The sequence below is a fragment of the Panicum virgatum genome, chromosome 5N (assembly GCF_016808335.1).
Source record: "Panicum virgatum strain AP13 chromosome 5N, P.virgatum_v5, whole genome shotgun sequence".
Taxonomy (NCBI): domain Eukaryota; kingdom Viridiplantae; phylum Streptophyta; class Magnoliopsida; order Poales; family Poaceae; genus Panicum; species Panicum virgatum.
The window spans coordinates 67436110-67462656 of record NC_053149.1 but is presented as its reverse complement, the minus strand read 5'-3'; the positions used below and the strand labels follow the sequence as shown (position 1 = coordinate 67462656).

The 26547-nt window shown below is 51.6% G+C and overlaps 3 protein-coding genes and 3 pseudogenes across 7 annotated transcripts; 3 read left to right on the top strand and 3 right to left on the bottom strand.

Annotated features, from left to right (window-relative positions):
* Positions 1–205: 205 nt before the first annotated feature.
* On the top strand, positions 206–3350 carry LOC120673482. The gene is made up of 4 exons (XM_039954328.1): positions 206–365; positions 448–503; positions 646–2856; positions 2933–3350. The coding sequence occupies exon 3, from the start codon at positions 701–703 to the stop codon at positions 1736–1738; it is 1038 nt and encodes a 345-aa protein (XP_039810262.1). The 5' UTR covers positions 206–365; positions 448–503; positions 646–700; the 3' UTR covers positions 1739–2856; positions 2933–3350.
* A 778-nt stretch (positions 3351–4128) lies between these two features.
* Positions 4129–6308, bottom strand: LOC120676845 (annotated as a pseudogene).
* Positions 6309–6740: 432 nt separating this feature from the next.
* LOC120676970 lies at positions 6741–9132 on the top strand (annotated as a pseudogene).
* A 6236-nt stretch (positions 9133–15368) lies between these two features.
* LOC120675733 (B3 domain-containing protein Os01g0905400-like) lies at positions 15369–18137 on the top strand. 5 transcript variants are annotated; one of them, XM_039956939.1, is made up of 5 exons: positions 15369–15871; positions 15971–17168; positions 17296–17430; positions 17506–17621; positions 17699–18137. In XM_039956939.1, exons 1-5 carry the CDS (start codon positions 15581–15583, stop codon positions 17945–17947), a joined length of 1989 nt encoding a protein of 662 aa, XP_039812873.1. In that variant the 5' UTR covers positions 15369–15580; the 3' UTR covers positions 17948–18137. The 5 variants fall into 5 exon arrangements, with proteins under 5 accessions (XP_039812873.1, XP_039812876.1, XP_039812874.1 ...); XM_039956942.1 differs by having other exon boundaries at positions 17299–17328; positions 17699–18091; XM_039956940.1 differs by having other exon boundaries at positions 17299–17430; positions 17699–18091.
* Positions 18055–20310, bottom strand: LOC120675735 (exocyst complex component EXO70A1-like). The gene is made up of 2 exons (XM_039956944.1): positions 19442–20310; positions 18055–19346 (listed from the first exon to the last, which is right to left on the bottom strand). Exons 1-2 carry the CDS (start codon positions 20092–20094, stop codon positions 18230–18232), a joined length of 1770 nt encoding a protein of 589 aa, XP_039812878.1. The 5' UTR covers positions 20095–20310; the 3' UTR covers positions 18055–18229.
* A 600-nt stretch (positions 20311–20910) lies between these two features.
* On the bottom strand, positions 20911–23277 carry LOC120675734 (annotated as a pseudogene).
* Between the last annotated feature and the right edge of the window lie 3270 nt (positions 23278–26547).

Here is a 26547-nt window from a genome sequence, read left to right as displayed (position 1 = left end):
GACTAATCATGCACTAATTAGGCTTAAAAGATTTGTCTCGTCGTGTACATCCAAACTGTGTAATTAGTTTTGTTATTTAATTATATTTAGTGCTTCATATATATGTTTAAAGGGGAGGTGAAAATTTTTTGGTGAAAATTTTTGGGAACTAAACGGGCCTTAGTTTTCCTTTTTTTTACAAACCCAAATTATGCAAGCTTCCAATTTTGCCCTTGCCTGCACAAGGGGGGCTCGTGGCCTTTTTTTCCCAGGGAGCCCGACGCACATCTCGCTCACGAGAAAGGAGCGGGCGGCGACCAGCGCTTCTCGCCGGCGCGCCCCCCGCGCTACATGTAGGCGACGAGTGCCTCCTCCTCTCATTCACAGTATGTGTATGCCCATCTTTTTCTTTCTCCTCCTCTCTTTTTCATGGTTCTTGACCCTAGGGTTTCCCTCTCTTACACACAGTGCTGAAAAATCGAGCTTGAATTGAGGCATATGGATCCTGACGAGGTTCCGGAAGGGTAATAACCTTTTTTCTCTCTATCAAATCTCTGCAATTTCTTGCATTTTGTACCTAGTTTGCTGGTTTGGGAGGGGGTTGGGATGAACAGATTGGTCCTTGCATTTGTTCTTCCTTCCATGTTTTTGCCATTGCTGCTGCAGGATTAATCCAAAGAGTGCGTGTTGAGTAGAGGTCACGGTCAATTCTTACTTCACTATGCAAGATGGTAGAAAGGAGTACAATCGTGGTAGGCTAGTGAGCTATGTTGTTGATTCAGAAGCATACTCAATCATTGACTTGGAGACAGATATTGGTTCAGAATTTAAATGGGGCAGTGACCAGAAGGCAAATTTTTGGGTTCTAACAGGGGGGAATGTGACATGCAAGTTGAATTCAGATGCACAACTTCTTGATTTGTTAAGGGCATATAGCGTAGTCAAGTTGTTCATGGTTGTGGGCAGACATGAGCACAACAGAAGGGAGGAGGAGATGCCTACTGCAGTGAACATAGGAGAGGAGGAGATGCCTACTGCAGTGAACATAGGAGGGGAGATGATCCCAGGTGCAATGGACACTGATCTGGAGTTGCTAGATGGAGGATTTACATGGGCAGAAGTTCCTGAATATGGGGAATCAACTGCAGGGCCACCAACGAATGAAGAGGAAGAGAAGAAGCACTTCATCAATGTTGGATGTGATCCTAATGGAGATGAACCAGCTGGGGTAGATGAAGAGTGGAGGTACTTCAAAAATGTTGATCATCCAGTTATTGATCTAGATAAAAAAGTTGAGGTGCAGAAAAGAAAGAGGGCAAGACCTATTTCAGAAACCGAAGACTTTGATACTGAGGTTGTTCCTGATGATGAGGCTACTATGCTTGATAATTTTGTCGTGCCTCACACATCTCATGATAAAGAGAATCCAATCATCAAGGTAGGAGATACATTTGCAGACAAGATTGCTTTTCGTCACACCATAAAACAATATGCCATCAAAAATGAGTTTGAGACTAGGATTGAACATAGTGACAAAGAAAGGTATACGGCAAGGTGTCCAGATGAAAATTGTGATTGGAGAGTTTTCGCAAAGAAATTACATGGTGGCAATACATTCATGGTGGTCAAACTCTCGGAATTGGATGTGCACAGTTGTTCTAGTACAAACAAGATGAAGGGACGAGAGGCTTTCATATCTTGGATAGCTCAAAAAGTGAAAGAAGTTGTAAAAGAGGCGCTGGGATTCTCCCTGGACTAACAATTCACACTGATGCTTGTAAGGGATTGGCATACGCTGTAAAAAAGGTATTCCAAGGTGATGTGGAGCACCGTGAGTGTTTTAGGCACCTCATGGCTAATTTCAGAAAACAATTCAAGGGTGATGTGCTTAAGTATATGTGGCCTTGTGCATGGGCATGTACAGATCGTAGATATGATGCACTAATGGAGAAAATTGCAGCAGCTAGTCCTAAAGCAGTTACCTTTTTAAATAGGCATCACAAGCTGAAATGGAGCAGATCCAAATTCTCAAAAGAGTGTAAGGTTGATTATGTGAACAACAACATCTCAGAATGCTTTAACAATTGGATAAAAGATTACAAAAACCTTCCAGTTGCTGATCTAATGGATAAGATTAGGGAGAAGATCATGGAGAAGATTTACACAAGGCAAGAGATAGCTGATAGAATGGAAGGACGTATCTTGGCAAGTGTGTTACATGAGTTGAACATGAAGAGTCGAGGGCTGCACTATGAAATCCTGAGGACTAGTGCAATGTCTGCTGAGATATCAGGAATAACAAAACAACAACAACAACAACAACATAGCCTTTTTTCCCAAGCAAGTTGGGGTAGGCTAGAGATGAAACCCGAAAGAAATAAGTTCAAGGTTCAGGCACATTAATAGCTAGTCTCATCAGGAATAACAAAAGAAGGGAAGAATTGGAGAGTTCCTGTAGACATTGAGAAAAAAAACTTGTGGATGTGGGCAATGGCAAATTTCTGGAAAACCCTGCACTCATGCAATAGCTCTATTTGGGAAAATTAGAAATATTAACATTGAGAACTTTATAGATGACTACTATTCCGTAGAGAGGTTCAAAACAGCTTATCGGTTTGTGGTTACTCCAATGGGTGACAAGACTGATTGGCCAAAATTTGATCCTGGGTTTAAAATGGTTCCTCCAAAACTAGAAAGGCCTGCTGGCAGACCAAGGAAGAAAAGAATTAAGGCTAGTGGAGAGGCAGGAAAAAGAGGGCCCTATCAATGCAAAAGGTGCTTTCAGTTTGGACATATAGAGAAGGGTTGTACTGCTACTCAAGCTGAATTAGAACAAGAACTTCCCCCACCGCGTCCAAAAAAATCAAAAGGGCAAAGGTATTGTAATATATCATTTCTCAATCCTCATATGTAATGAATATGTTCTCTATCTAATCCATATTGTGCATCCTAGGAAATCTAAATCTGAAGTTGTTGAAGTCTCCATGATTGATGCTGAACCATCTCCAAATGTTGCTGATCCAAAAGTGGCTTGTAGTCCAGGAGTAACAACAAGAAGCATGTCTTCTCTTTCACCAACTAGCCCAGGTCCTACAACAAGGAGGATGGCATCCATCTCACCTGGAGGAATTAACAGGAGGCTCATTATTAGCTAGAAATATTAGTTGTCTTACTCTAATTTGAGTGTGAACATAGCTGTGCAAGTGTGGTCTTTTGTGCAACTCTATGTATGTATATATAGCACTGCTATGCAACACTTTTGTGAGATTGTGGTACTTTTGTCGTTAACTTGAAGGAATTAGCTGGCTAATGCAATTTAGTATTGAAATGACATCAAACTTGATTATATACTGTTCAAAATGTGTGTGTTATATGTTGGCAAAGATGTTGTGTTAGAATGTACCAAAATCTTGTTGCGTACGTCCTCTTATATACTCTCAAAATGCTGTTGAAATGGGGGGATGAAGTGCAGATACACTGCTGCTCAAGTCTTTTATCAGCAAGGGGTACAATGGTCACATTTAACGTTGGTTTAACAGAAATGGTAAGTTGCTAAGAGTTGACATCTTTTAATGGTATATATCTACAACTAGTTCTTTTGATGGTATATATCCAAACATTTGTTCTGGTACCAATCCAATTTTGCCTCGATGATTTTGGCGGAGCGAGCTTATCCCACATATTGGGTGAATATTCGCTCACGGGGTTGGCTCCGTTCACCTGTCCGCCAATCAAACAAAGTATGGAGCCGCTCCCTTCTATTTGGCTCCCCAACCAAACACACCCTAATTGTACCCTGATCGGCAGGTGTGGCGTCTCCCTGTCCATCCGTTCCATCGGTCGATCCAGACGTACGCCGTGTCGCATCTCTGGCGCCCGCACGGGTTCAATGCTGTTGTTGGCTAAGAAAATTAAAAAAAAAAAAGAGAAAAAGAATCGCTTGTCGAAGCCTGACGGTTTTTGGATAGTGCAGACACGTACAGTACTGAATTTTTAGGATCAAGCGTAAAGAATGTTTGCTTGCTTTGCAACAGAACAGACTCTGCTCTCTGCTTCATTTTTAATAATGGGGCCAGCAAGTAGCCGCGATCGGCTCAGGTTTGAACAATGCATAATAAGATGGAACAGAAACACAGAGTAGACGACCAATATTATGAAGAAAACAAGCCCAAACCTAATTCAAATCATAAGGAAATTCTCAAAGCTGTTCAGTACCAAAGCACTTCTATCTTACTCGTGCATGCCAGATTGAGTACAACATATTAGCGCAGAATTCAGACATGCATCATCCAGATACGACCTAACTCCTAATACTCGGCACCTGAGATGGCCGCCGCCATAACAGTCTCCGGGTTCACCACGCCATCGTTCTCCAGGAAGAGCTTGACCAGGTTCTTAGAGAAGCCGCTCACCATCGCGACTCCCGGCTGCGTCGAAGTCACCGGCGTGGACCGCGAGTCCCTTAGGTTCCAGAACACGATCTGCGGCACTGCGTCGCCGTACCCAGCGTCCGTGAACTTGCGGCAGATGACCTGGTAGTCCGTCTCCCAGGGGTTTGCCGACGCCTGGTCGAACTACATGTCGCTGAACACGAAGACAGTCCTGATCATCTTGTCCTTGGGCAGCAGGCCGTCCACAGCTGTGCGGAGGATGCGGTCGAACACTGCCTGGAAGTTGGTGTTCATGTTCCACTGCATGCTCATCTTCTGAGTGAGGGTCTTGCCCTCGATCTTGTGGATCCGCCCCACGGCTTCTCGCTGAGCTCTGAGATGAGGAGGCCCAGCGCCACGCACACCTCCATTGGCGTGGCGGTCATGCTCCCGGACACGTCGCAGACGGCGATGCAGTTGCTCAGCGACCCCTTCTTGCGGAGGTCCTCCACCATGCGATGCCACTGCAGCTCCGACACGTCGTCTGCCTCGCCTCTGAAAGCGGCGGCCGCGATCTCATGGGGCAGGAGCGCGCCGGCCGCGATCTTGGCCTTACCAGCCTCGACGTCCTCGAGGTACTTGTCGAAGCGAGCCTCGTCGTGCTTCTTGAACAGGTCCTTTAGCGCCTCATGGCCACCGATGCCACACGGGTGTAGGGAAGCTCGGACCACCGCTGGGCGCTCATGTACACCTCCGGAAGCTCCAGGACCTTCCGCAGCGGCACCAGCACCTCGCGACGGAGACGGTGGAGCACGCGGTACGCGTAGTGCTCCTCGGACAGGTCGGCGTAGTCGGGGCTGGAGTCGCGCGGGAAGAGGCGGCGGGCGATGGCCTCGCAGAGCAGCGTTGTCCGATCGAACGACGAGCCCGGAGTTGGGCACCACTTGGCGGCGAGCCCGATCTTCCTCTTGTTGCCGCCGGGGGCGAGCTGCTCGACGTCGGAGGCGAGGAGGTCGGCAAAGAACTGCGCGACGCAGTCCAACAGGAAGCGGTAGGCGACATCGCCGTAGTACGTCTCCAGAGATTGCACTGCGAGCTTGGCTACCTTCCGCACCTGCTTCGTCATGGGGAACTCCTTCGCAGCAGCAGCCTCCTCCTTGTGATCCACCTCCATCGCCTCGGGTTTTTGCTCCACGGCCTCCGTCGCCTGATCATGAGACTCCTTCTCTGTCTCCATTGCCGCGGCAGAGACCACGCCTCCAGACTTACTGCCACGCTTCCACTGGGTCTTGGGGTTGGAGAGCGCGGCGCTGACGAAGTCGGCAAGCACGGGCGCGGCAGAGGGCTGTGGCGCGGCGGTGTGGCCGCGAGCGCGAGCGCGCTTCGTGCCGGCCAGCCGGGCGGCGCGGACCTCCGCGACCTTGCGCCTAATCTTGGCGATGCCCACCTTCTCCTTGGCGAGCTTGCGGGCGTCGGCGCCGTGCTTGGGGAAGTCCTTGAGGTAGCCGAACTCGGCGAGCGCGGGGAGATTGCAGGCGAGCATCTTGGGGTGGCGCTCGTGCAGCCAGAGCGCGGCGGCGTAGAAGCCCTCCTTGTCGGACTTGCCCGTGCCGCGCACGCCGCGGAGGTTCGCGACGAGCTTGAGGGCCGTGAGCGGGTCGTGCGCCCACGCGAGGGTGACGAGCTCGCGCACGCGCTGCGGCGGCGTGTCGGCGTGTTCTCCGTCCGCATCATGCGGGGCCCCTTGCCGCCGTCGGAGGCGGCGGCGGGGGCGTCGTTGTTGAAGCAGGCGTCGATGAGGTCGAGGAAGGGGTGGGAGGCGGGGGGCTCTGCGGCTTCGGCGGCGGCCGTCGGTGGCGGGCGAGCCCCGCGGATGACGGGAGGGCCGAGGAGGATGGCGGCCATGGCGGGGTCGATCCGATCGGACGGGAACGGGATGAGATCTGTTTCTGTTTCTGGTACTAGGACCGTGTTTAGTTGCGCGTAGTAAAGTTTTTGAAAAGACATTTTTTTTATATTTAAAGTATTAAATATAGACTAATTATAAAAATAATTACAGAACTCGTCTGTAAATCGCGAGACGAATCTAATGAGCCTAATTAATCCATCATTAGAGGGTATTTACTGTAGCATTACTGTAGCAATTTAGCATCTAATTACATCCTAATTAGATTCATTAGATTCGTCTCGCCATTTACAAACAGCAGTCGCAATGCGTTTTTTATTTCGTCTAGATTTAAGTCTCCATGCAGGTGCCGGAAAAAAAATTGGAATTTTAATTTTTGTAACTAAACACGGCCTAGGGTTTAGCTGAGGGGATTGACTCGATTGTTCGCGGTGGGTTCTATACACAACCGGGCGGGAGGCGGCGCCAGCGGGGCAGGGGGGTTCCTTGTGCCGTACGACTTGTGAATGACACGTAGGCGATACTCTAGTTAAGGCGGTGGGGTATCCTACGATCGCCACCGTTGATTCAACCTGGCTAGAGCAGCGATTTGGCAAACGCCACCGCCTTTTCCCAGTCGCGGCCAGGCCGGCCTCACCAATAAAATCTTCCTCGACGTCCCAGCAAAATCTCTCATCCGCCCCCTTCGATCCGATCTCGCTGCGATCGGAAATCCAAACCCTACCGCCGCCGCCGCCGCCTTTAGCCATGGCCCCGCCAGCCTCCGTCGCGCTCCTCGGCCCCCCCCCCCCCGTGGCTGCCGCCTCCCTCAACACCCACGCCGCTGCCGCTGCGGATCCCGAGCCCACCCGCGAGTACTCCTCGTCCGACGACGACTCGGACACACCGATGGCGTGCGCCGGCGTGGCGAAGGAGGCGCCACGGTCCGGGCGGGCACTTGCCTATGCCTCGTCCGGCGACCCCTGCGTCGACTTCTTCTTCCAGGTCGTCCCCGGCGCTACCTCGGGTACCGACGTGGCCGCGCTCCTCGACGTCGCGTGGTCCCGCGACGCGCGCGCCGCGCTCAGGCTCGTCTGCCACCTCCGCGGCGTGCGCGGCCTGGGCAAGGGCGACAGGGAGGGCTTCTACGCCGCCGCGCTCTGGATGCATGCGCACCACCCCAAGACGCTCGCCGGGAACCTCGCCATCTTCGCCAGGTTCGGCTGCCTCAAGGACCTCCCCGAGATACTCTACCGCATCCTCCACGGCGACCGCATGGAAAAGGAAGGCGACCGCCGCAAGCAGCAGCAGGACCTCCGCTCGCCAGGGCGTGAAGCGCCGCCGAAGTGACAGCGAGTTCCAGGCTGCCAAGGAGAGGAAGCGCCAGGTGGAGGCGCAGCTGGCGCGGGCGGCGCTCGACCGCTACGAGTCCGACGAGTCCTTCCGTTTCCTCTACGACCGCGTCGCCGAGATGTTCGCCGAGATGCTCAAGTCCGACGTCGAGCACCTGCGCGCGGGCGACACCGCCAAGATCGGGCTCGCGGCCAAGTGGTGCCCGTCGCTCCGCTCGTCCTACGACCGCGCGACACTGCTCTGCGAGGCCATCGCTCGCTGCATCTTCCCGCGCGAGTCCAGCCAGGAGTACCTCAACATCTCCGACAAGCACTACGCCTACCGCATCCGCGACCGGCTCCGGCGCGAGGTGCTGGTGCCGCTGCGCAAGGCGCTCGAGCTCCCGGAGGTGTACATGTGCGCGTGCAAGTTTGAAGAGCTGCCGTACGCGCGCGTGGCGTCCGTCGCCATGCGCAAGTACAAGGAGGTGTTCCAGAAGCACGACAAGCACCGCGTGACCAGCTTCTTCGACGAGGTGCGCACCGGCCACGCCAGGATGCCAGCAGATGGGGTGCTGCCGCACGAGCTCATCGCCGCGGCGCTCAAGGGGGAGCACGACGAGGCGGCGGAGCTCCAGTGGCGCCGCATGGCGGCCTCCCTTGCCGCTGAGGGCCGCCTGGCCAACTGCATCGCGGTGTGCGGGCTCTCTGGCGCCGCAGCTGCCGTCGCGGACCAGCCAGCCTCCGCGGCCGTCGCTCTGGGTCTCCTGATCTCTGAGCTGAGCCAGGAGCCATGGAAGGGGCGCGTGATCACCTTCGACGAGACGCACCAGCTACACAAGGTGCGCGGCGCGAACCTCAAAGAGAAGCTGCGGCCGCTGGTGGCGGCAATGGGGGCGCACAGGAAGGGCGCGAACCTGCAGGGCGTGTTCAGCAAGATCCTGCAGCTGGCGGTGGCCGGCGGGCTGCGCAAGGACATGATGGTTAAGAGGGTGTTCGTGCTGAGCGACATGGACTTTGATGGGTGGACAGGCGCCGCGTCTGTGTGGAAGACAGAGTACCAGGGCATCTGCGACAAGTTCGCCGCCGAGGGGTTCGCCGCCGAGGGGTTCACTGTGCCGCAGGTGGTGTTCTGGAACGTGGGGACGTCCAAGGCATCCATGCCGGTGGTGGCGGAGCAGGAGGGCGCGGCCCTGGTGAGCGGCTACTCCAAGAACCTGGTGAGACTCTTCCTGGAGGCGGACGGCGAGCTCACACCGGCCGCCATCGTAGCTGACGCCATCTCTGGCCCGGAGTATGACGCACTGGAGGTGTTCGACTGAGGTCTTCCTGGGCAGTGTGTTGCGGTCCTCCATAGCTAGCTTTCTGCAGTAGGTTTTGCTGATTAGTGCCTTTGTGGTGGAACTATTATTAGTGCCTTTGTGGTGGAACTATTATTAGTGCCTTTGTGGTGGAACTATTATACTCGTTTCCGTTATGCCATGGTTTTTCATAAAAAAAACTTTGAATTGCATGCGCTTATCGAAAACAATTCTTGAATACGAAGAATTATCATTGAACTGCTCCATCGATTTGTTTAGTTTGCAAGGCCTGAGTCATGAAAGCATTTGATTTAATTTTGTACTGGTTGCTATGATGCTATCCAATGGTTCCGAATGGACGGCGAGTTCACATACAAAAAATAAAGGCCCAACCATTGAACCAATGGATGTTGTGGGTCTATGCTGCTTCTTGCCGGTTGCTTGCCTAAATGAACGTGGCTTGCTTGATTTCTGACGAACAACAAGTCCTTGTTAACATACTTTTTACAAAAGTGTCTGCACGGCTTCATAGATAAAATATGCAACAGTTGCAAGATCGTTCGTTGCTTGCGGTTTTCAGTCGTGGTTGAGCGGCAACGGCGGGTTGCCTGCGTTTTGTTTAACTCCCAAGCCGGGCCAATCAATTCAGCTATGCACAAGCCAGCGGCTCCTGAACTTGGCACTTGGTCTCGCCGGGATCCGCAAGTCAATGGCCGAGGAAGAGCTTCATCATTCTCGCGTAACCGGGAAGGGAATCTGAGATTTTGTTGACGAGTTCGCCATGCATACTGTTGGAAAGAATCCGCGCTGACGAAACGAGGCGACGGAGGCGACGGCCGGGCTCAGCTCATCGCCGGGAGTCTTTCTTCTTCTTCTTCTTCTTCTTGTGCTCATTAGCTAGGGAGGACCATGGCATGGCTCCGACATCCAGCCTGGAATAAACGTGTCTGCGTTTTCTTTCAGATGACAACCGATCGAATAAACTTTGCTGAACGGAACCTTGTGGCTTTGGGCGATGGATCATGGATCAGGGTAGGTGAAACGCTCGTCAGGCCGTACGTGTATGAGGAGACCTAGAGGTGCAAAACTGTGATCGCACCTCCAATCCTTCTCTTAAACATTTGTACTATTTCTCTCTAAAATGAGATTTTATTTTTAAAAGGTAGTATAAATATGGGAAATTTAGATCCATACCATTAAAAGATTCAAACTTTAGAAAAATATCATCAAAAGATTAAACTTTAGAAGAATGGGAACATATCTGGTGCAAATCACAACTTCGTGAAAATTCGTGCAAACCACGGCAAAGAAGTCGTCTAAATTCACCAAAAAAATCACACATATAAATGATACGATGATATACAACCTTGTAAAATATCTTGTCCAAACTCGACTTCGTTTGTGAGATATAAAAATAATAATTTTCAAGCCAGAAATGTGTCCAGATGATTTGTTAGAAATTTATTTTTTTATCTCACAAACGAAATCGAGTTTGGACAAGATATTTTATAAGATTGTGTATCATCATAACATCTATATGTGTGATTTTTTTGTTAAATTTAGACGACTTTTTTTATCATGATTTGCACGTGTTTTCATGAAGAGTGTAGTTTGTACTAGATACAGAAGAATAGCGTAGAAAGTTGCACCCTTCCTGATTTCTACCATCTCCGTGAACTTGCCGTTAACTTCTGATAAGAAAAAAACGCTGAGAGCACTCACTTGCAGTACGGCCTAATTCGCTTTCCCTTGCCAGCACGGCCACCATGGCTAACTCCACGCATCGTCGGTCGTCGCCTCCCAAGCACATTTCCGCCATGGCCGAGGTGGCTCCCTCTCTCGGCGAGCGAGCAGGCAGCAAGCGGCACCAAAACTCCTCTCTGCTTATCCCCCTGCAACCGCAAGCACCAATCTCTTTTCCTCTCTCTTCCCTTTCTATTTTTTTCCCACCGAGATGCAAAAGCTACCTTCCTTTTTTGTTTCCTTCCTCCCTCCCTGTCCACCGTAGCCCGTATTCAATCGATAGACAGTAGAGGGGTAGAGAAAATCTGCAAATATACCTCCCAAAATCCACGTCCATAGCTGCTGATAGCTTTCTCACTCCGTGAGCACAAATTAGCAGGAAGCAGCACCTAATATATACGCCACCTCCTGCTTCCTTCTCTTCATGCGAAGCACCTAAACTACCAAGCCAAGAATCTCTGCTCCTCCATGCTTGCTCCTGTTGGGAGGCATCAAGTTCTTCATGCCTCCATCAGTGCAAGCAGCTGCACCCCGTGCTTGCTGGAGGTTAGGGATGACGAGTGGGGCCAAGGTGTCATAGGGAGAGAGAGAGAGAGAGAGAGAGAGAGAGAGAGAGAGGGGTGGCAGGTAACTGGTGTTAACGTTGAAGTCACAGAAATGGTAGAAATCAACAACGGAGCAACCTTTCAATTCAATGATATTTTTCTAAAGCTGGATCTTTTGACGGTATTTTTCTAAAGTCTGAATCTTTCAATGGTATGGATCCAATTTTCTGGATTAGAGGTGCAGTAAGGATCATCAATTCACAACAATAAGGAGACCTGAACGCAACAACTAGTGGATGCGGTCGTCAGGTGTTTGTCCATCTATCAATCTGTGGCGCTGCCGTGAGAGCTGCTATAATGCTACGATGATTTCAATGAGTATTAGCAACAGAAATTTCAGCTATTCGCCTATTCCTCTGTGTGTCAACAAGCGGTTTTTTATTTTTTATCATTTTTTGTCCTGTGATGTCATGAAAACAAATCCCCACGGGAAATGCTGAGAACAATCATTGACCAGATGGGTCTTGGTAACTGGTAGTAGTGGCTCTGGTAAAGCGTGCTTGACAATTTGTAAAAAGGGAGATGTGAAAGGGCGATCGATTCTGCTTTGGGTTATTATCTTGTGCTTTCTCTTTTAGCCTTTAGGAGATGTGCTGGTTGCGCGACTGACCGGACGCGCTGGGGCAAAAGGCGCGGCAGTGCGGCACCACCGCTACCAACAGCCTACCGTGCACTCTTGCAGTGCGCGCATGATGTCTGCGCGCGTCGGCATGCCGGAGCCGAGGCCGGACGGAGCAGGCTGTGCACTGCTGCAGGCACGCGCACGCGCTACAAGTTGTGGTCGCCACGGAGCAGGAGGGCGGCCGATCTGACGTCGCGTTTCGCACGAGGAACACAGTATTATTATAAATAAACAGGCGCGCTCGGGTCCAACTAATCACCAGCTTAGACTAATGCTGCGTTCCTCGTTAGCTTCTTTTTTCCCGCTTGGGTCCAAAAGATGCTGGAGAAAGAGGACGAGCGGCGATGTCAGTGTTCCTTCGGCGGCAAACTGCTTTACCTCGTTAGCTTTACCAATGCTTATGCTTTGGTCCTTCAAAAAAAATGCTTATGCTTTGGAGGGTGTGGCTAATTTACGGTCAACCGTACGGAGGAGCTCCGTACGGTCGATTTTCCGACCGTTCGTTTTTTTTCTTTTTTAGTAAGTTTTTTGTCGTTTTCTGATTTCAAGAAATTTTTTCAAGAAAAAATTTTTGAGAAAAAAAGACGGAAAATTTTGACGAGAAAAAAATTAGAGAGAAAAATTTGAGAAACAAATTGAAAAAAAATTAAGATGGAAATTTTGCTTCAGAAAAAAAATTATTTAAAATATTTTTGCATCCAGAAACAAACTCAAGGTAAAAAAATTGCAGTCAAAAATAAAAAAACTTTGGTAATTTTTTAATTTGGGATTTTTTTTAAACTTTGCATAAAAAGAAAAAGAAAAAAAACACAGCTACTACCCCGAGGCTCTCCGCCGCCGCCGCCGGGGGTGAGCTCGCAAGCGGACCTCCCCGCGGCCGCCGCCGCTGCCGGGGGTGAGCTCGCGGGTGGATCTCCCCGGTCCGCCGCCGACGCACTGCGGCGGGGCTCCCCCGCAGGCCGCCGCCGCCGTGCCGCGCCGCGGACTCCCCGCCGCGCCGCCGCCGAGCTCGCGGGCGAAGCTCCCCGCCCCGCCGGCGCCGCGGCCGCCGCCGCGACGAGGATGTAGGAGGAAGGAGAGGGGGGCTGCAGGAGGAAGGAGAATGGGGGAGGGGCGCGGGGGATGGACCTGAGAGAGAGGCACGGAGGAAGGAGAAGATGGGAGGCTGCGGGAGGAATGAGGGGAGGTGCCCTGCGGGATCCAGCAAAGAGGTGGTAGTGGGTGGTGGGTCCCACCATGTGGGAGCTGTTGAAAAAATCAACCGCACGGAAGAGAAGTCACGGTTGACTGTAGCATCAACATTGCGTGCTTTGGACTCGTCCGGAAGGCCGGCCACCGCCCGAAATTATGGAACCACGTACGTATGCTGGTGTTAGCACTTGTGGTTTTCCATAATTCCATCCTCTCTCTGGTCGTCAAGTGCTACACTTGCACAATTGGGCAGCTGAGCAACGCTAATATCCTTTTTTCTTTTTTGGAGGAAAATGCTTAGCCAGCCTCGTCTCTTATACACGTTATAGATCCAACAGCAAGCAGCCCAGCGTACATATCTGAACGGCCCAGAACGGCCCACGAACCTCCAAAAGTTGCTGGTTGCTGCCTGCCAGCGGAGGATCAACACGCACTGTATCCTTATATTATTTTTTTTTTGCGACTACACTGTATCCTTATAGATCCAGTGGCATTTGCTTAACACAAGAAATGAAGTACAGTCTTCAGGTTTGATAACATAACATATAAGAATTTGGAAAATAGGATCTGTATGCAGTATGCTTCAAAATGTGCAAGGAGCAAAGGATAAGACAGCTCTGCTACAACAGCACCATGTCTTCGTTATGACAGTTCAACTGTTCAAGGTTTCAACAAACGACGAGAGGATGATGCTGGCAGAGAAGCAGTATAAATTATTTCATCTCTTCTTCTCCGAAAAAAGAGTGGGATACGGTGGTGATAACTTCAGCACAACTACAGGTCTACAACTTATACACCACTACAGGGCAAGCAGAGCTCGTGGCTGGCGGCTGGCCAACACACAGGCACACGGGATACAGGAGTCCGGACGGCCGAGGTGGTGCTTGCAGCAAGTGTTCGAAAGAGAAGCAGGCGATAATGAGGCGCGCGCTGTATGTGGGATTGGGAACGGTGAGGCTCTCCGCGGCCTCGCCGCCGCATGCCCGCATCCATCTCGTCTCCTTGTTCGCGTGTGAGTGCGTGAGGTTCCCCCACACACACCTTTTTTTTGTTGAGCTGATTAAGATCGGTATACACCACGTGTAGTATTTCGCAAGTTGGAGTCCATTCTCTTGACTCTTGAGGAGCGTGTGAGCTCCATTTTTTTTTTTTGGCATTACTAGTTGGGATGGGGCACGTGTTTAAAAGTAGTATCAATAATTAAAGAATTTATTTATCACTAATTAAAAGGATTTCACAAACAAATGTCATATATATCAATGTACATAGCCCCTATTGTAATCCATGTTATAGGATTTCACCGATCATCTCCATTGAAAAAGTAAAAAAGAAATATATATTCCATACATGCGTGGAAGATTTATAAGTTGATTCTATACTTGTTCAGAGCAATCAAGTCCAATCAGCAACCATAGGAAAGCAACATTGATTATATATCCTCATTATTTTGGGGCCTTGCTCTTTATAGTAAGGAAAAAGATATATTGGCATCCTTTGATATTGAACCTTCCACCTTAAATTAGGAATAACCAAACTTAATCTCAAAATATTACATCCCAGGCTAGCATTTATTAAGACTTAGTTGTTAGATTAACTCGATCCCAATTTTTCTATGTCCCTCTCCTTCCCTCTCCATCTATCCATCTCTCTATTTTATTCTATCAGCCAAGCAATGCATACGAATACACCATAAATCATCTACTTTGATAGTGCACCATGGTACCTAACAAAATCTATTTTTCAATAGTCCATCATCAATCTCAAAATTTGATAGTTCTATTTTGATAGTTCATTTGGGCTTTGTTTAGATGCGAAAAGTTTTGGGTGTAAAGTACTATAACACTTTTATTTGTATTTATTAATTATTGTCCCGTCATGTGTTAACTAGGATCAAAAGATTCGTTTAGTAAATTATAGTCAAATTGTGTAATTAGTTATTTTATTTAGCTACATTTAATATTTCATGCATGCGTTTAAAGATTCAATGTGATGGAAAATCTTGTAAATTTTTGGAATTTTGAATGTATCTAAACAAAATCGTGATAGTTCTATTTCGATAGTGCACCCTGCTGCCAGCAAGCAAAGGAGCCAGCAAGTGCCCGTCAGTCAGGCACTGATAGCAAGGCAGTCTGAGAGGAGAACCTCAGCACCTCCCTGTCACCTGGGACCCACGGTCAGACACGTCCAGGTGCGCCGGTCACCGCACGAGGGGACCTGTTGCCTCGTCTCGAATGTCGAACCCCTGACATTGGCCGCCGCGCGGGTCCCACTGTCAGTCAGTGCTACAGGTCCGAATCAAGGGAGCACCGGGAAATTACTGCTGCTGCGTAGTGGTAGAAAGTACTAGTAGACTGCAGTGTTCTTTCTTGGAAACGATAGCGAAGGAGCACCGAGCACAAGCAGCGAGGCAAGCATGATTGGTTTCTCCTCCACCCTGTCGTTCCGTCAGAGAGTTATCTGAAGTCTGAACACGGAGCTTGGTGTTGCGAGGTAGCTCAGGGAGTGATCAGAGCAGGCCTTCTTGTTCTGTGATCTTCATTCTGGGTAGCGAGCATGATGGAGCTGATCGAAGGAGGAGCCGTGAAGAAAGAGCCGGAAGAGACCGTGGTCGAAATAGACATCGAAGGGGAGGAAGCCGAGAAGGTGGTGAAGAGGAGGAGGAGGAGGAAGAAGTCATGCGATCCGCACCAGAACCGGGCGTGCGTGGATTGCAAGAAGAGGTGTGCTCGGATTCATGGCCGAGCTGCTTCGTCCTCCCCGTCGCCGTCTTCCAGCAAGACCAGGCCGATCCCGGCAGTGCCGTCCTTCTTCAAGGTCATGATGGGCTACTTCTCCGAGCACATGGTATGGGTCTTTGGCGACTTCTCTTTTTTCGAAGGAGTCTGCATTTTTGTTAGGCAATCACTGCAGAACTTATCTGGACTAAGAGTTTTACACATGCAGGATATACCACCGCCATTTGCCAGGACAATCTTGGACCTGGCAGGCTCCAACATTTATCTCGAAGACGCATTCGGCCTCCGGTGGCGTGTGCGGCTGTGCTTGCGCGACGGCGTCCTGTCGTTTGGGCATGGATGGAAGAACTTCGTGCTGGACCATGCCGTCAGCTGTGGCGAGTTCCTGGTGTTCAGGCAGATTGCCAGATCGGTCTTCACTGTGCAGATGTTTGCCCCATCGGCTGTGGAAAGGCTGTTTCTCTGCGAGAAGAACAAAAGGCAGAGCCGGAAGAGGAAGCCCAGGAAGAAAACTAGCTGTCCGAGTAGTCAAACCGAGAAGATAAGCAAGAACTGCAAGAAGAAACAACGTACCGATCACCACAATGATCTGGGCCCGAAAGACTGTCAGATGCAAGATCATGTTTTCATTGACGATTCTGATCTTCCCCATTCTGCATCTGAACTAAAATGTTCAGAAACATCAGGGGGAGTGCCAGAGGTAGAAGTCACAGAACCAAAAGAAGATTCTGAGCCCCCTACAAGGCACTCTGATTGTAAAGCTCAGGAGGTGTTAGATGGAGAGGCGGAAATAGAAGACGACTGCAGAGTCTTTGAAGAAAAAGAAAGCGAATGCAATGCTAGAGTTATACAGCACCTGGTTTCTGACGCTACCGAAATTGAACATGGCGATGGCTTGAATTTGCCTACAAATACTGATGCTATTGGACCTCTTGCTATGATGGATCTTAATGGAGTGAATATAGATGATATATTTTTGTCAGCTGATATATATGAATTTGAAAATGATATGTGTAATCCAGAAGCATTTTCTGTTGATCTGAATGTTGGAGGGCCTATTACTACTGCCCAAACTTCAGGTTTCAGTGGCCTTGAGGATACCCAGCAAAATCACTTCTCTTCAATTGGAGATGATCAGCGTTTTGTGATGCCAGAGACACTTTCATGTACAGAAAATAAACAGATGACTGATGCACTAGGAACAGGAACAGGATATGCTTGTGTTGCAGTGAATGAAATAGATATCAACGCGTTGCCTGCTAATGAGCCGTCATCATTTGCAAAGGAGAACTCTTCTTCTCCTCCAGCTGATCCTGAAGTGCATTCCAGTGAATGTGTATTAAGTGGTTGCAACAAAGACAATGATTTGCTCTGTTGCAAGGACGGCCAAGCAGAACGTAAAGAAGGTTGGTGTTTTTTCCAATCTTTTGTTCTGAACTAGGTGCACATTGCTTTCCATTGTATTTGCATGTTCTTATATTTGGACTTAACTTAGCGACAACAATGCTTAAGGATTTGTTCTTGCACACTCAGCAGTGAAGCATGATAAACAGCAAGATGGTCAAGGTAATAAGCAAGATAGCACAGGGCAGAATACTTCTGAAGTCATATCAAGTAGCCCAAAGCTTCATGACAATCCTCATCTCTGTCAAAATCTTCATCAAACTGGTATTACAGAATGCTTTCACTTCTTCTTTTTAATTGACATACAATTTATTTCATGAATTTTGATCCAATGTGCAGAGAATAACTCCGTAGACATCGGCTGTGGAACCTCCGAATCAGGTGGTGTTCTTGCACTTGCAGCAAGCAGCAGCAAGTTTTGTATTGCTGTGCCTGCACCTGAGCAAACATGGCTTGTAAGTAGCCCTGACCATTTCTTTGACTGATCTGAGCTTACCATTCAGTACTACAGCTCTGAAAGATCTCCGTGCAGGAGCTTCCCACTCGACTACCGGTTATACCAAGAACGAAGAAACAGGGAAGGAAGGTTGTGATACTCAGGGACCCTTGCATGAGACTCTGGCCCGTTGTGTACCAATGCACCCCAAGGTTCAGTGGCTTCATCACTGGTTGGGTTGACATCTGCAGGGAGAACAACCTGCACGAAGGAGACACCTGCGAGTTCGAGCTCAGCGGCAACTATGAACTGTCATTCCAAGTGTGCGTGCCGAATTTTCTGTAGCCATTGTTACCCAGCAAGTTGATCATATCTGTCAGCTGTCACATTTCATGACCAGCCAGCATTCTATTAGCAGTTCATGCCCTATAATCATGTAAGAAGAAGTAGACTTCTGTCAACATGAAAATGCTGCTGCTTTCTAGTTCATATTTTCCATGTTCAGAATTTCAGATATATTATTGTTACATGACGAGGGACCAGCAGTGCCACAACTGAATGATATAAACTGGCAAAAACGGTATAGAAGGTAGGGCTTATTGACAGTTTAGTACAATCTGAAGATCTCTAGGATTTCGTGGCATCCACGGCTTCTCCTTCGAACAATTCCGACAAGCATTCGGCCACATCATCAGCCGTGTACCTGACGGATGATCCAAGCTTGGGGTGCCTCTGCAGAAACGCGCAATATGCAGGAACCACCATCTCCGACACGGCGTTCCGCAGGGCCGCTCGGAGCTCGGGATCCGGGACCTGGCGGCACACCTCGCTGTCGCGCGCTCTGGTAAACGCGGCGTCGAACTCCGCCAGAATTTTCGCCGGCTTGCCCCTGCCACACGCGGGCGTCTCCAGGAGAGCGACGGCCGGGCCCCAGGACGACTCGGCGTAGCTCGCTACGTGCTGCGCGAGCCGGCCCCGGCGCCGCGCGGCCCACGCGCCCCCGAGCAGGGACGCCACGTCGCCGGCGTCCGCGGCGCGGTTCAGTATGAAGCTCATGTTGTTGGCCAGGAAGAGGTGCCGCGAGCCTCCCGCGTCGGCGCAGGCGAGGGCGAGTTTCCCCTGGAGGTTGCGTTCCAGGCACGCGATCAGCTCCGCGACGAGGGCGGCGGCGAGGGAGCCCGCGGGGGCGTCTCCTTCGCCTTCGCCGCCGCCCGCGAGGATCAAGTCCAGCGTGGTGCGGTGCCTCGCCAGCAGCTCGGCGCAGGTCATGGCGTCGCGTGCCAGCGGGTGGACCCCGCCCGCCGCGCTCGGCGTGCGCGGACAGTCGCCTCGGACCTTGGCCACGACACCGCTGACCATAATCCTCATCGCGTCGGCCAATTTGGTGAGGATGTCCTGTGTCCGCTCAGCGACGAGCTCCTTGCGCGCCCCGCTGAACAAGTGCAGGAGGCTGGGCGCGGCGTCGCTGAGAGCCTCGTACATGCCGAGCATGTATACGAGCTTCTCGTGCGATGTGATGGAGGTGAAGCCGTTGGCGAACTCGAGCAGGATCAGGATGCGGTTCTCCGCGATGGCCAGCAAGTATTCGTCCCTGAAACTGTCGAAGGCGCCTGGACTCTGCGCGTACAGCTGCCTCCGCATGGCGACTATGGCCTTCCCGATGATCTTCGCCACCGTCGTCCACCGCTTGATCACGGCCTCCGTCGTCCGCTGCGAGCATTCAACACGAAGAATTGACAGGAACCTGATGCACATCCATGATCGCGATCCATCCGTCAGACAAGCAGGGCCAATGAAACTGCAGGGCCATTGATGACCAGCAGAAACCAGAAGCTTCACCTGTCAAGCACATCGCAGGGAGCGTTCGGGAACGCCCGGAAGAGCTCCTTGGTGCAGCCGGCGCGGACCATCCGAAGGGCGATCTCGTGGAGGACGGACACGCCCGCGGGGCGGACGAGGTCGAGCTCATCCCAGACCTCGCCTTCCAACAGGGCCGCGACCTCGTCAGGCACGCCGGAGCTGGCCCTCGACCGGGTCCCGTCGGACGCGTCGACCTCCCCGCCGGAGCTCGCGTCGCTGGTCCTGTCGCCGGCGCTGGGGAAGACCAGCAGCGACGCGCCGCTAGACGCCAGCGCGAGCCCGTCGACGGCGACGCGCAGTGGGGAGGCGTCCCAGACCCTGACGCGCAGGAACTCCTCCACCATGCGCGACGCGGCGGCGCCGACGGCGCTGTCCAGGCGGCGGCGCGCGGACGAGGCCCCGGGGAGCGGGAAGGGGTCCTCCTCCGCCAGGAGCAGCACGTCGTCTACCGCGGCGAGGAGGCCCCTGTTGGTGTAGCTGGCGTCCGCGTCCCAGACGCCGGAGTCGGCGCCGGGGGAGCGGGTCCACTGGAGCAGGGCGTGCTCCACGACGGCGAGCCGTTCCTCCGCGTGCGTCTGCGTCCTCGGCGCGACGGCGAGGCCGAACGCGGGCTTCCCAACGGCGGCGCCCATGCCGAGTCGGGCGCGGGGCGAGGGGCTCTAGTGGCTCAAGCGAGGGCGCGATATACTATCCGAACAGAAGATCTGGACCAAGACCTGCACGTCCCGAGGTCATGAGACGGGCGGGATTGCTGGTCGGAGAATCTTGGGGGGGAGCTTCACGCGCATCGCTGTGGGTTTGAGGTCGACGGCACGCGGCGGAGGAGAGTTCTTTAGCTCCGTCTACCTTGACTACACCCGTTGACGCGGAGCTTAATTAGCTCGGTTTGTCAACTCCGCACTTGCCCCTTCCGTGTTGTGCTGAAAGGGATGGAATTTGGCCGCACTTGACAGACCCCGGCGGCCGGCAGGCAGCCTCCACGCCGTGTCGCCGGTGACCTTGCTGTCAAATCGGTCACCGTCGCCGCGCCGCCGTGCGACCGCACGTGCAGACTTGCTCGTCGACAAGCCTGTTTTTAGGCTGCAGCAATGGAGAGCGGGCTCGCGCGCAGGGCATCTTTGAGCTGTTTGAAACCACTGGCTAAGCCGCTGATCGTGATCGCTGCAACCTACTAGCCCCAGAAAACTTCCCACGGTCATCAACTTCCCAATAGAGCTGGCCCAATAGTCCAATACTCGCTTTAGTTTCTGGTCTGATGACGTGGGCCATGACAAACGTTCGTTAACGCCAAGAAAAAAAACAATCTCTTTTCATGGTACGCGTCGCTTTCAGCCTCAGTGTGCCTATATCTCTTATGATGAAGTCTCGGAAAGGAAGGCTTATTCACACAGATGGTTAGAGAGGTTTCGCTACTTGGTACTTTCAACACACTACAATGTGCAACATCATCAACGAAGAAAAAACGAAGGTTCATGCAGATTCATCTAGCACACCGATATCAGAGCATATCGACGGTACAGCATGGGTAAATTACTAGCTTTGTAAGAAGCATGCTGGCACGCTCTGAATGTGTTTTACGTGCAGGAAGCGCTACGATTTTCCGCTATGCCAGCATCTCCTTCGAACAATTCCGACAGAGATCGGGCCGCGACGTCAGCCGTGTACCTGACGGATTTTCCAAGCTTGGGGTGCTTCTCCAGGAACGCGCTGTAAGCAGGAACCACCATCTCCGACACGGCCTCCCGCAGGGCCGCCCGGAGCGCGGGATCCGGGACCTCGCGACCCGCCTGGCTGCCGCGCGCCTTCTCGAACGCGGCGCTGAACTTCGCGAGCGCTCTCGCCGGCTTGCCGCCGCCGCCAGGCACGCGACGACCGGGGCCCAGGAGGCCTCGAGGTAGCTCGCCGCGTGCTGCTCTAGTCGGCCCCGACGCCGCTCGGCCCACTCGCCCCCGAGCAGAGACGCGACACCGGCGTCTGCGGCGCGGCTCAGCACGAAGCTCGTGTTGTTCGCCAGGAAGAGATGGCGCGACGGCGAGCCGCCCGCGCAGGCGAGCACGGGTTTCTCCTCGAGGTTGCGTTCCATGCCAGCGATCAGCTCCGACACGAGCCCGCCAAACGACGTCACGCCCTCGGCTCCGCCGGCGGGAGCCTTGCGTTCATCTTCGCCGGCGGGAGCCCCGCGTTCATCTTCGCCGGCGTTCGCGAGGATCAGGTCCAGCGCCACGCGGTGCGGCGCCAGCAGCTCGACGCAGGTCATGGCGTAACGCGCCAGCGGATGGACGCCGACGCCTTCTGCCCGAGAAGAGTCTGTTCGGATCTTGGCGGTGAGGCCGCCGATCGCGGCCCTCAACGCGCGCTCCAGCTAGGCGAGAACGACGGGCACCTGCCGGGAGATAAGCTCCCCGTGCTTCCCGGAAAACAGGGGCAGGAGGCCAGGAGCAGAGCTGCCTAGCGCCCCGTGCAATTCCAGGACATAGATGAGCTTCTCCGGTGATCTGGTGCTGGTGAACCCGTCCGCGAACTTGAGCAAGACGAGGATGCTCTGCTTCGCGATGGGCGATGGCCATGAAGTAGTCGTCCTTGAACCTATCGAAGGCTCCGCACTCCTGCGCCATGAGCTGCGTTTGCATGACGGCGAGGGCCTTCCCGACGAGCTTGGTCGCCAAGATCCACCGCTTTACCATGTCCTCCGCTGTCCACCACTCGGCGTCCTCGAAGTTGATTCTGTTGGCCGCCAAGAAAGGCCGGTCCAGCTGAAGGATTGACAAGAACCTGCTCCATGGTCGTCGTTGCACTTGTTCGTCAGCTCTCGAGGAAGGCATTTACTAGTTCGGATCAAATAAGAATCGACAAATTGCAATTCAGATACCTAGGAAGAAGACTCGTAGTACCTGTCTAAAACATGGCAGGGGGCCTTGGTGAATGTCTGGAGCAGCTCTTTTGTGTACCCGGCACGGATGACCCGCGTCGCGATCTCATGGAGTACAGGAAAGCTTGCCGGGCAGATCAGATGGAGGTCATCCGAGAAGGTGCCATCCGCGGAGGTGGTCAGCGCGTTGTCAGGCCAGCTGGAGAGGCTCCTGCCGGACGCGCGGAGCTCGCCGGTGGTGCTCACGCTGAGCTCCTCGGTGCTGGTGGTGCCGCCGGTGGGGAAGGCGGGCCACACGCCGCTACCGCCTGGAGCCAACGATAACGAGAGCTTCTCGGCGGCGACGCGGAGGCCGTCCTTGCCCTCCTGCTGGGAAGCGTCCCAGACCCTGAGGAGGAGGAACTCGTCCATGAGACGCGACATGGCGACGCCGAGGGCGCCGTCCATGCGGCGGCGAGCCGGGGAGGCCGTGGGGAACGCGTGGGTCTCCTTGAGTTGGAGGATCTCGTCGATCGCCGAGAGGAGGCTTCTGTTGACGCAGGTCGCCTCCGCGTCCCATATGACGGCGTCGGCGCCGGGGGAGCGGAGCACGGCGTTCGCGGCGACGGCGAGCCGGGCCTCCGCTAGCGTCCCCGGCGCGTCGGCGATGCCTTCGAGCGCCTTCGCCACCGCGGCCCCCATTCTGGTGCCTGCAGCCTGCCTTGTGTTCCCGCGTGCTGGGCCTCGCTCGGATCTAGAGGCTCGAGAGGGCGTCGCAGAGTGGACTGAGAACTCGACGCAATCAATCTTTCAAAAAAAAAAGAACTCGACGCATTGTGGAAGAAGAAACGATCGATCCGAAGAGGAAGAATTGGCTCGGCGCTCTGCAGTGAGATGCCAGAGTTGCTTTTCGGTGTGCCGGCGCCAGGACTCTGGAGCTTCACGCGTATCCGTGCACGTTTGATGTCGACTCCACGCCGAGGATTACATTACCGGCGATACATGATTTATCAGTGAGCTCCGGTAATAAGTGAAAAATCGCCAAAACTGATCGGTAAAAGGATCCAAATTCAAAAAACGAAAATCGACAATTTATCGTCGATAATCGATGCAAACCGAACGATTTATCGCTTCGCCTACTGAAAATATATTTTGGCAGTGGGAAAAATATAAAAGTTTGATAGTATTTAATTTTTTAGGTTATGTATTGTATTATATTAGATAAATTACACACATATGCACAATTTTACATATGAAATTGCCTAAGAAATAAACATGTTTACATATTTTGCCCATGAAATTGCATAAAGCATATGAATTTGCACATGTATACAAACCACGAAGTGCATAGTCCATACAAACAAACGAGTGCATAGTACATACAAACTTTATAGTTCACATAAACAAAAAGAGTGCATAGTTCATACAAACCTCATAGTGCATAGAAAACAAGAGTACATAGTGTATACAAGCCATATACAAACTAGCAAGCACATAGTCCATACATGAAGTCATTCGGCATATCAATTTAATCATTCTTCGGTCTCTTCTTGCTGGTACGTGTGATATCTATAATAATATTCCTAAATATTGAAATGAACTCAAATAAGAGGGAAACACATAATGATAAAATTGTAATATAAGTACATACATATCTGTAATTCACCAATCTGACCATATTTTTGGGTCTCCATGAAAGTTGCCCTAAAGTAAGGGTCATCCAATACAAAAGAAGCTGACCTGAACTGAAAATCATCCGATACAAATCGATAATCAACGATTTACCTCGATTATCGACGCCACGATCACAGCTCCCTCGCTCCCAGCTGCAGCATCATCGATTTTTTTAAATTGTTGCTTTCAAAGAGTGTTGCTTTCAACATGTGACAATACTCTGGAATTAAGAGAAGGTCTAGTTTTTTATAAAAATAAGTTCTCTACTTTTTATGATTTTTTTTTAATTTTTTTAATTTTCTATTAAAATCCATCGAAATTCCAATCGGTTTACGTTAGCATCGGTAACGATAAATTTCACCGATAATCGCGATTATCGAGCGGTTTTGTATTCCGTGCTCCACGCGGGGGTGAAGTTCCTAGCTCCATCGATCTTGAGTTCTTGTCTTGTTGACCCCACGTTGACGCTGGTTTGGGTCGGTCGTTCGCCAACTCTCCACTTGTTTCTGCACCAGCCTGAAATGGCCTCTAGTGGGCTCGCCTAGGTGGGCCCCTCGCTCGTCCCTGGGCTGACTCTCGCGCGCGGCCCTTGGGCTGATGGCATAATCTTAACGGGCCACAAGACCGCACCGGTCTTTATGCTAACAAAATCCGGCCCAACGCTAGCCTACGTTGGTTTTTAACTTTTGGGCTCTAGGCCTCGGCAATTTACCTTCTTTGTCACTGGATCATCTACAAAAATTCTTCTTTACTTCCTCCGTCTCTCTCCCCCTAAAAAAAGAAACTTTTTTCACTAAGCTTATCAAGGTCACTAGGTCAGGACTCAGGTATGGTTTTCTGCACTGAACCCTAGATTGCATCTCCGGATTAACTAAGCTTATCCCGCAAGACAAAGTGGAGGTGCCATGTAGTGTAGCTTCGCCCGTCGGCCATTGCGGCATAAAGGGAGCCTCATGCCCTCATCCATTGGCACCGGCGGAGACATGGGAGAAGAAGAAAACCCACGAGAGCAATCTTGGGTGGAGATTTCATTCCCCTCTCTCGAGTGCTGTAGAGGAAAAGAGGGATTTGATTCCCATTCGATGCGCCGCACGCTTCAGATTCATGTAAAAAAGTTTAGCCGCGAGCCCGGATTCTACAGGCGAGTGCAGTGCTTCGTTCTCGCCGGCCTTCAATTCTCGCGGATTAAAATATCATGGCGGGGGGAGGATCCTGGAAGGACACCGCGATCTGAAGATGATGCTTTGTTCAGGTGTGAATAGAGACCGGCCGGCCTGTTCTTTCAGAAAGGAGACAAACGTCGATGAGAACCTGAGACATCTGGTTCTCAAGTGCTCCCAGTGTGTGTGATGTCCATATCCTGCGTATCATTGAGCTACTGGCTTTCGAACTAACCAGGACGTACACTACTCCACGTGCTTTCAGCTGCGTCAGCTGTCCGCCATTGCCCATATAGAAATCCCCCGCTCCTGGTGGCCACTGATTCAGATGATCCTGCTTGCGGTTGCAGCTTTCTTTAGATAGATAATGGAATATCTTTGCAGCTAACTTCTTGCTTAATCGGTCGTGTAAAACACCACGTGTCTTGCATCTTCCTAGTTAGGTTTGTCATTTTCTCGGTCCATCATGACTAAAAGATACTTGCGTGCTGGGCGACACACACCGTTTGCTGGTGCTCACCACCAATAATCTCTGCCTGTTTTTGATGCCTGAAACGAGCAGCAACTGGCATTTGCCCAGGAGGAATTTCTACGCTACTGTGCACAGAGGCATCTCGATCGCAGCAGCTGAGAACGTACTGCATAAAAACATTCAGATTCCCGCGAGCTCTGCCTTCTGGCTGACGCATCGTTCGTGCGGGCTGCAGGAAATTCTGGCCACGGGAATATTATGCGATCAATTGGAGAGTTGGGAATGAAGAGGAGGCTGCTACCGATGGCTGGAAATAAAGAAGCTAGCAGGTAGCTTCATGTTCTGTCACGAGTTTGTACTGCAGGATGATGGGGCGATATATTCCTGGACACCCGGGTCAATTTAGCTGCTGGTTCGAGGCAGCTGATGGCAAGGAGATGAGGACCTGGTTTTCACGTCCGTTGTGAATTGTGATCGACAGAAACTGCTCCAACCTCAGAGTTGCCATGCGTTGCCTCGTTTTTTTTTCAGTTCATGCGTGCTCCTCAGGAGAATATGTAAAGTACAGCATGTCTGAGCCTAGGTATGTATTATTAACATTAGCTCCAGAACGGAATAAAGATACAATGCCCATGTAGGAATATCGATCTGTCCGTCCTTGCTTGCATTGGCCCCATAGAGCAACATCTGAGGAATGGGTGGTGGACCAAAGAAGGAATGAAGAAGAAAAGCAACAAGACTCAAATCCCTCCAACTGTAAAGAATTCAGCAAACGCATCATGTGCTTCGTTCCATTGACCTCTGTCCAACCTTGCCATGCATCAAGTATCCAACCAATACCATGCTCCGCACATGCATGATCGACAGTTCACAGTCCAGACTTGTGTAGATCTTATTAGAGGCAGTGTGAAAGGCCCCGTTTGGTTCTCTT

Coding starts and splice junctions, on each gene's coding strand:
- LOC120675733 (XM_039956939.1), top strand. CDS start 15,581: ATGATGGAGCTGATCGAAGGAGGAGCCGTGAAGAAAGAGCCGGAAGAG. Junction 17,169..17,295: donor CCAAGCAGAACGTAAAGAAG/GTTGGTGTTTTT, acceptor TTGCACACTCAG/CAGTGAAGCATGATAAACAG. Junction 17,622..17,698: donor CACCTGAGCAAACATGGCTT/GTAAGTAGCCCT, acceptor ATCTCCGTGCAG/GAGCTTCCCACTCGACTACC.
- LOC120673482 (XM_039954328.1), top strand. CDS start 701: ATGCAAGATGGTAGAAAGGAGTACAATCGTGGTAGGCTAGTGAGCTAT.
- LOC120675735 (XM_039956944.1), bottom strand. CDS start 20,094: ATGGGCGCCGCCGTTGGGAAGCCCGCGTTCGGCCTCGCCGTCGCGCCG. Junction 19,347..19,441: donor CCCTGCGATGTGCTTGACAG/GTGAAGCTTCTG, acceptor GATGTGCATCAG/GTTCCTGTCAATTCTTCGTG.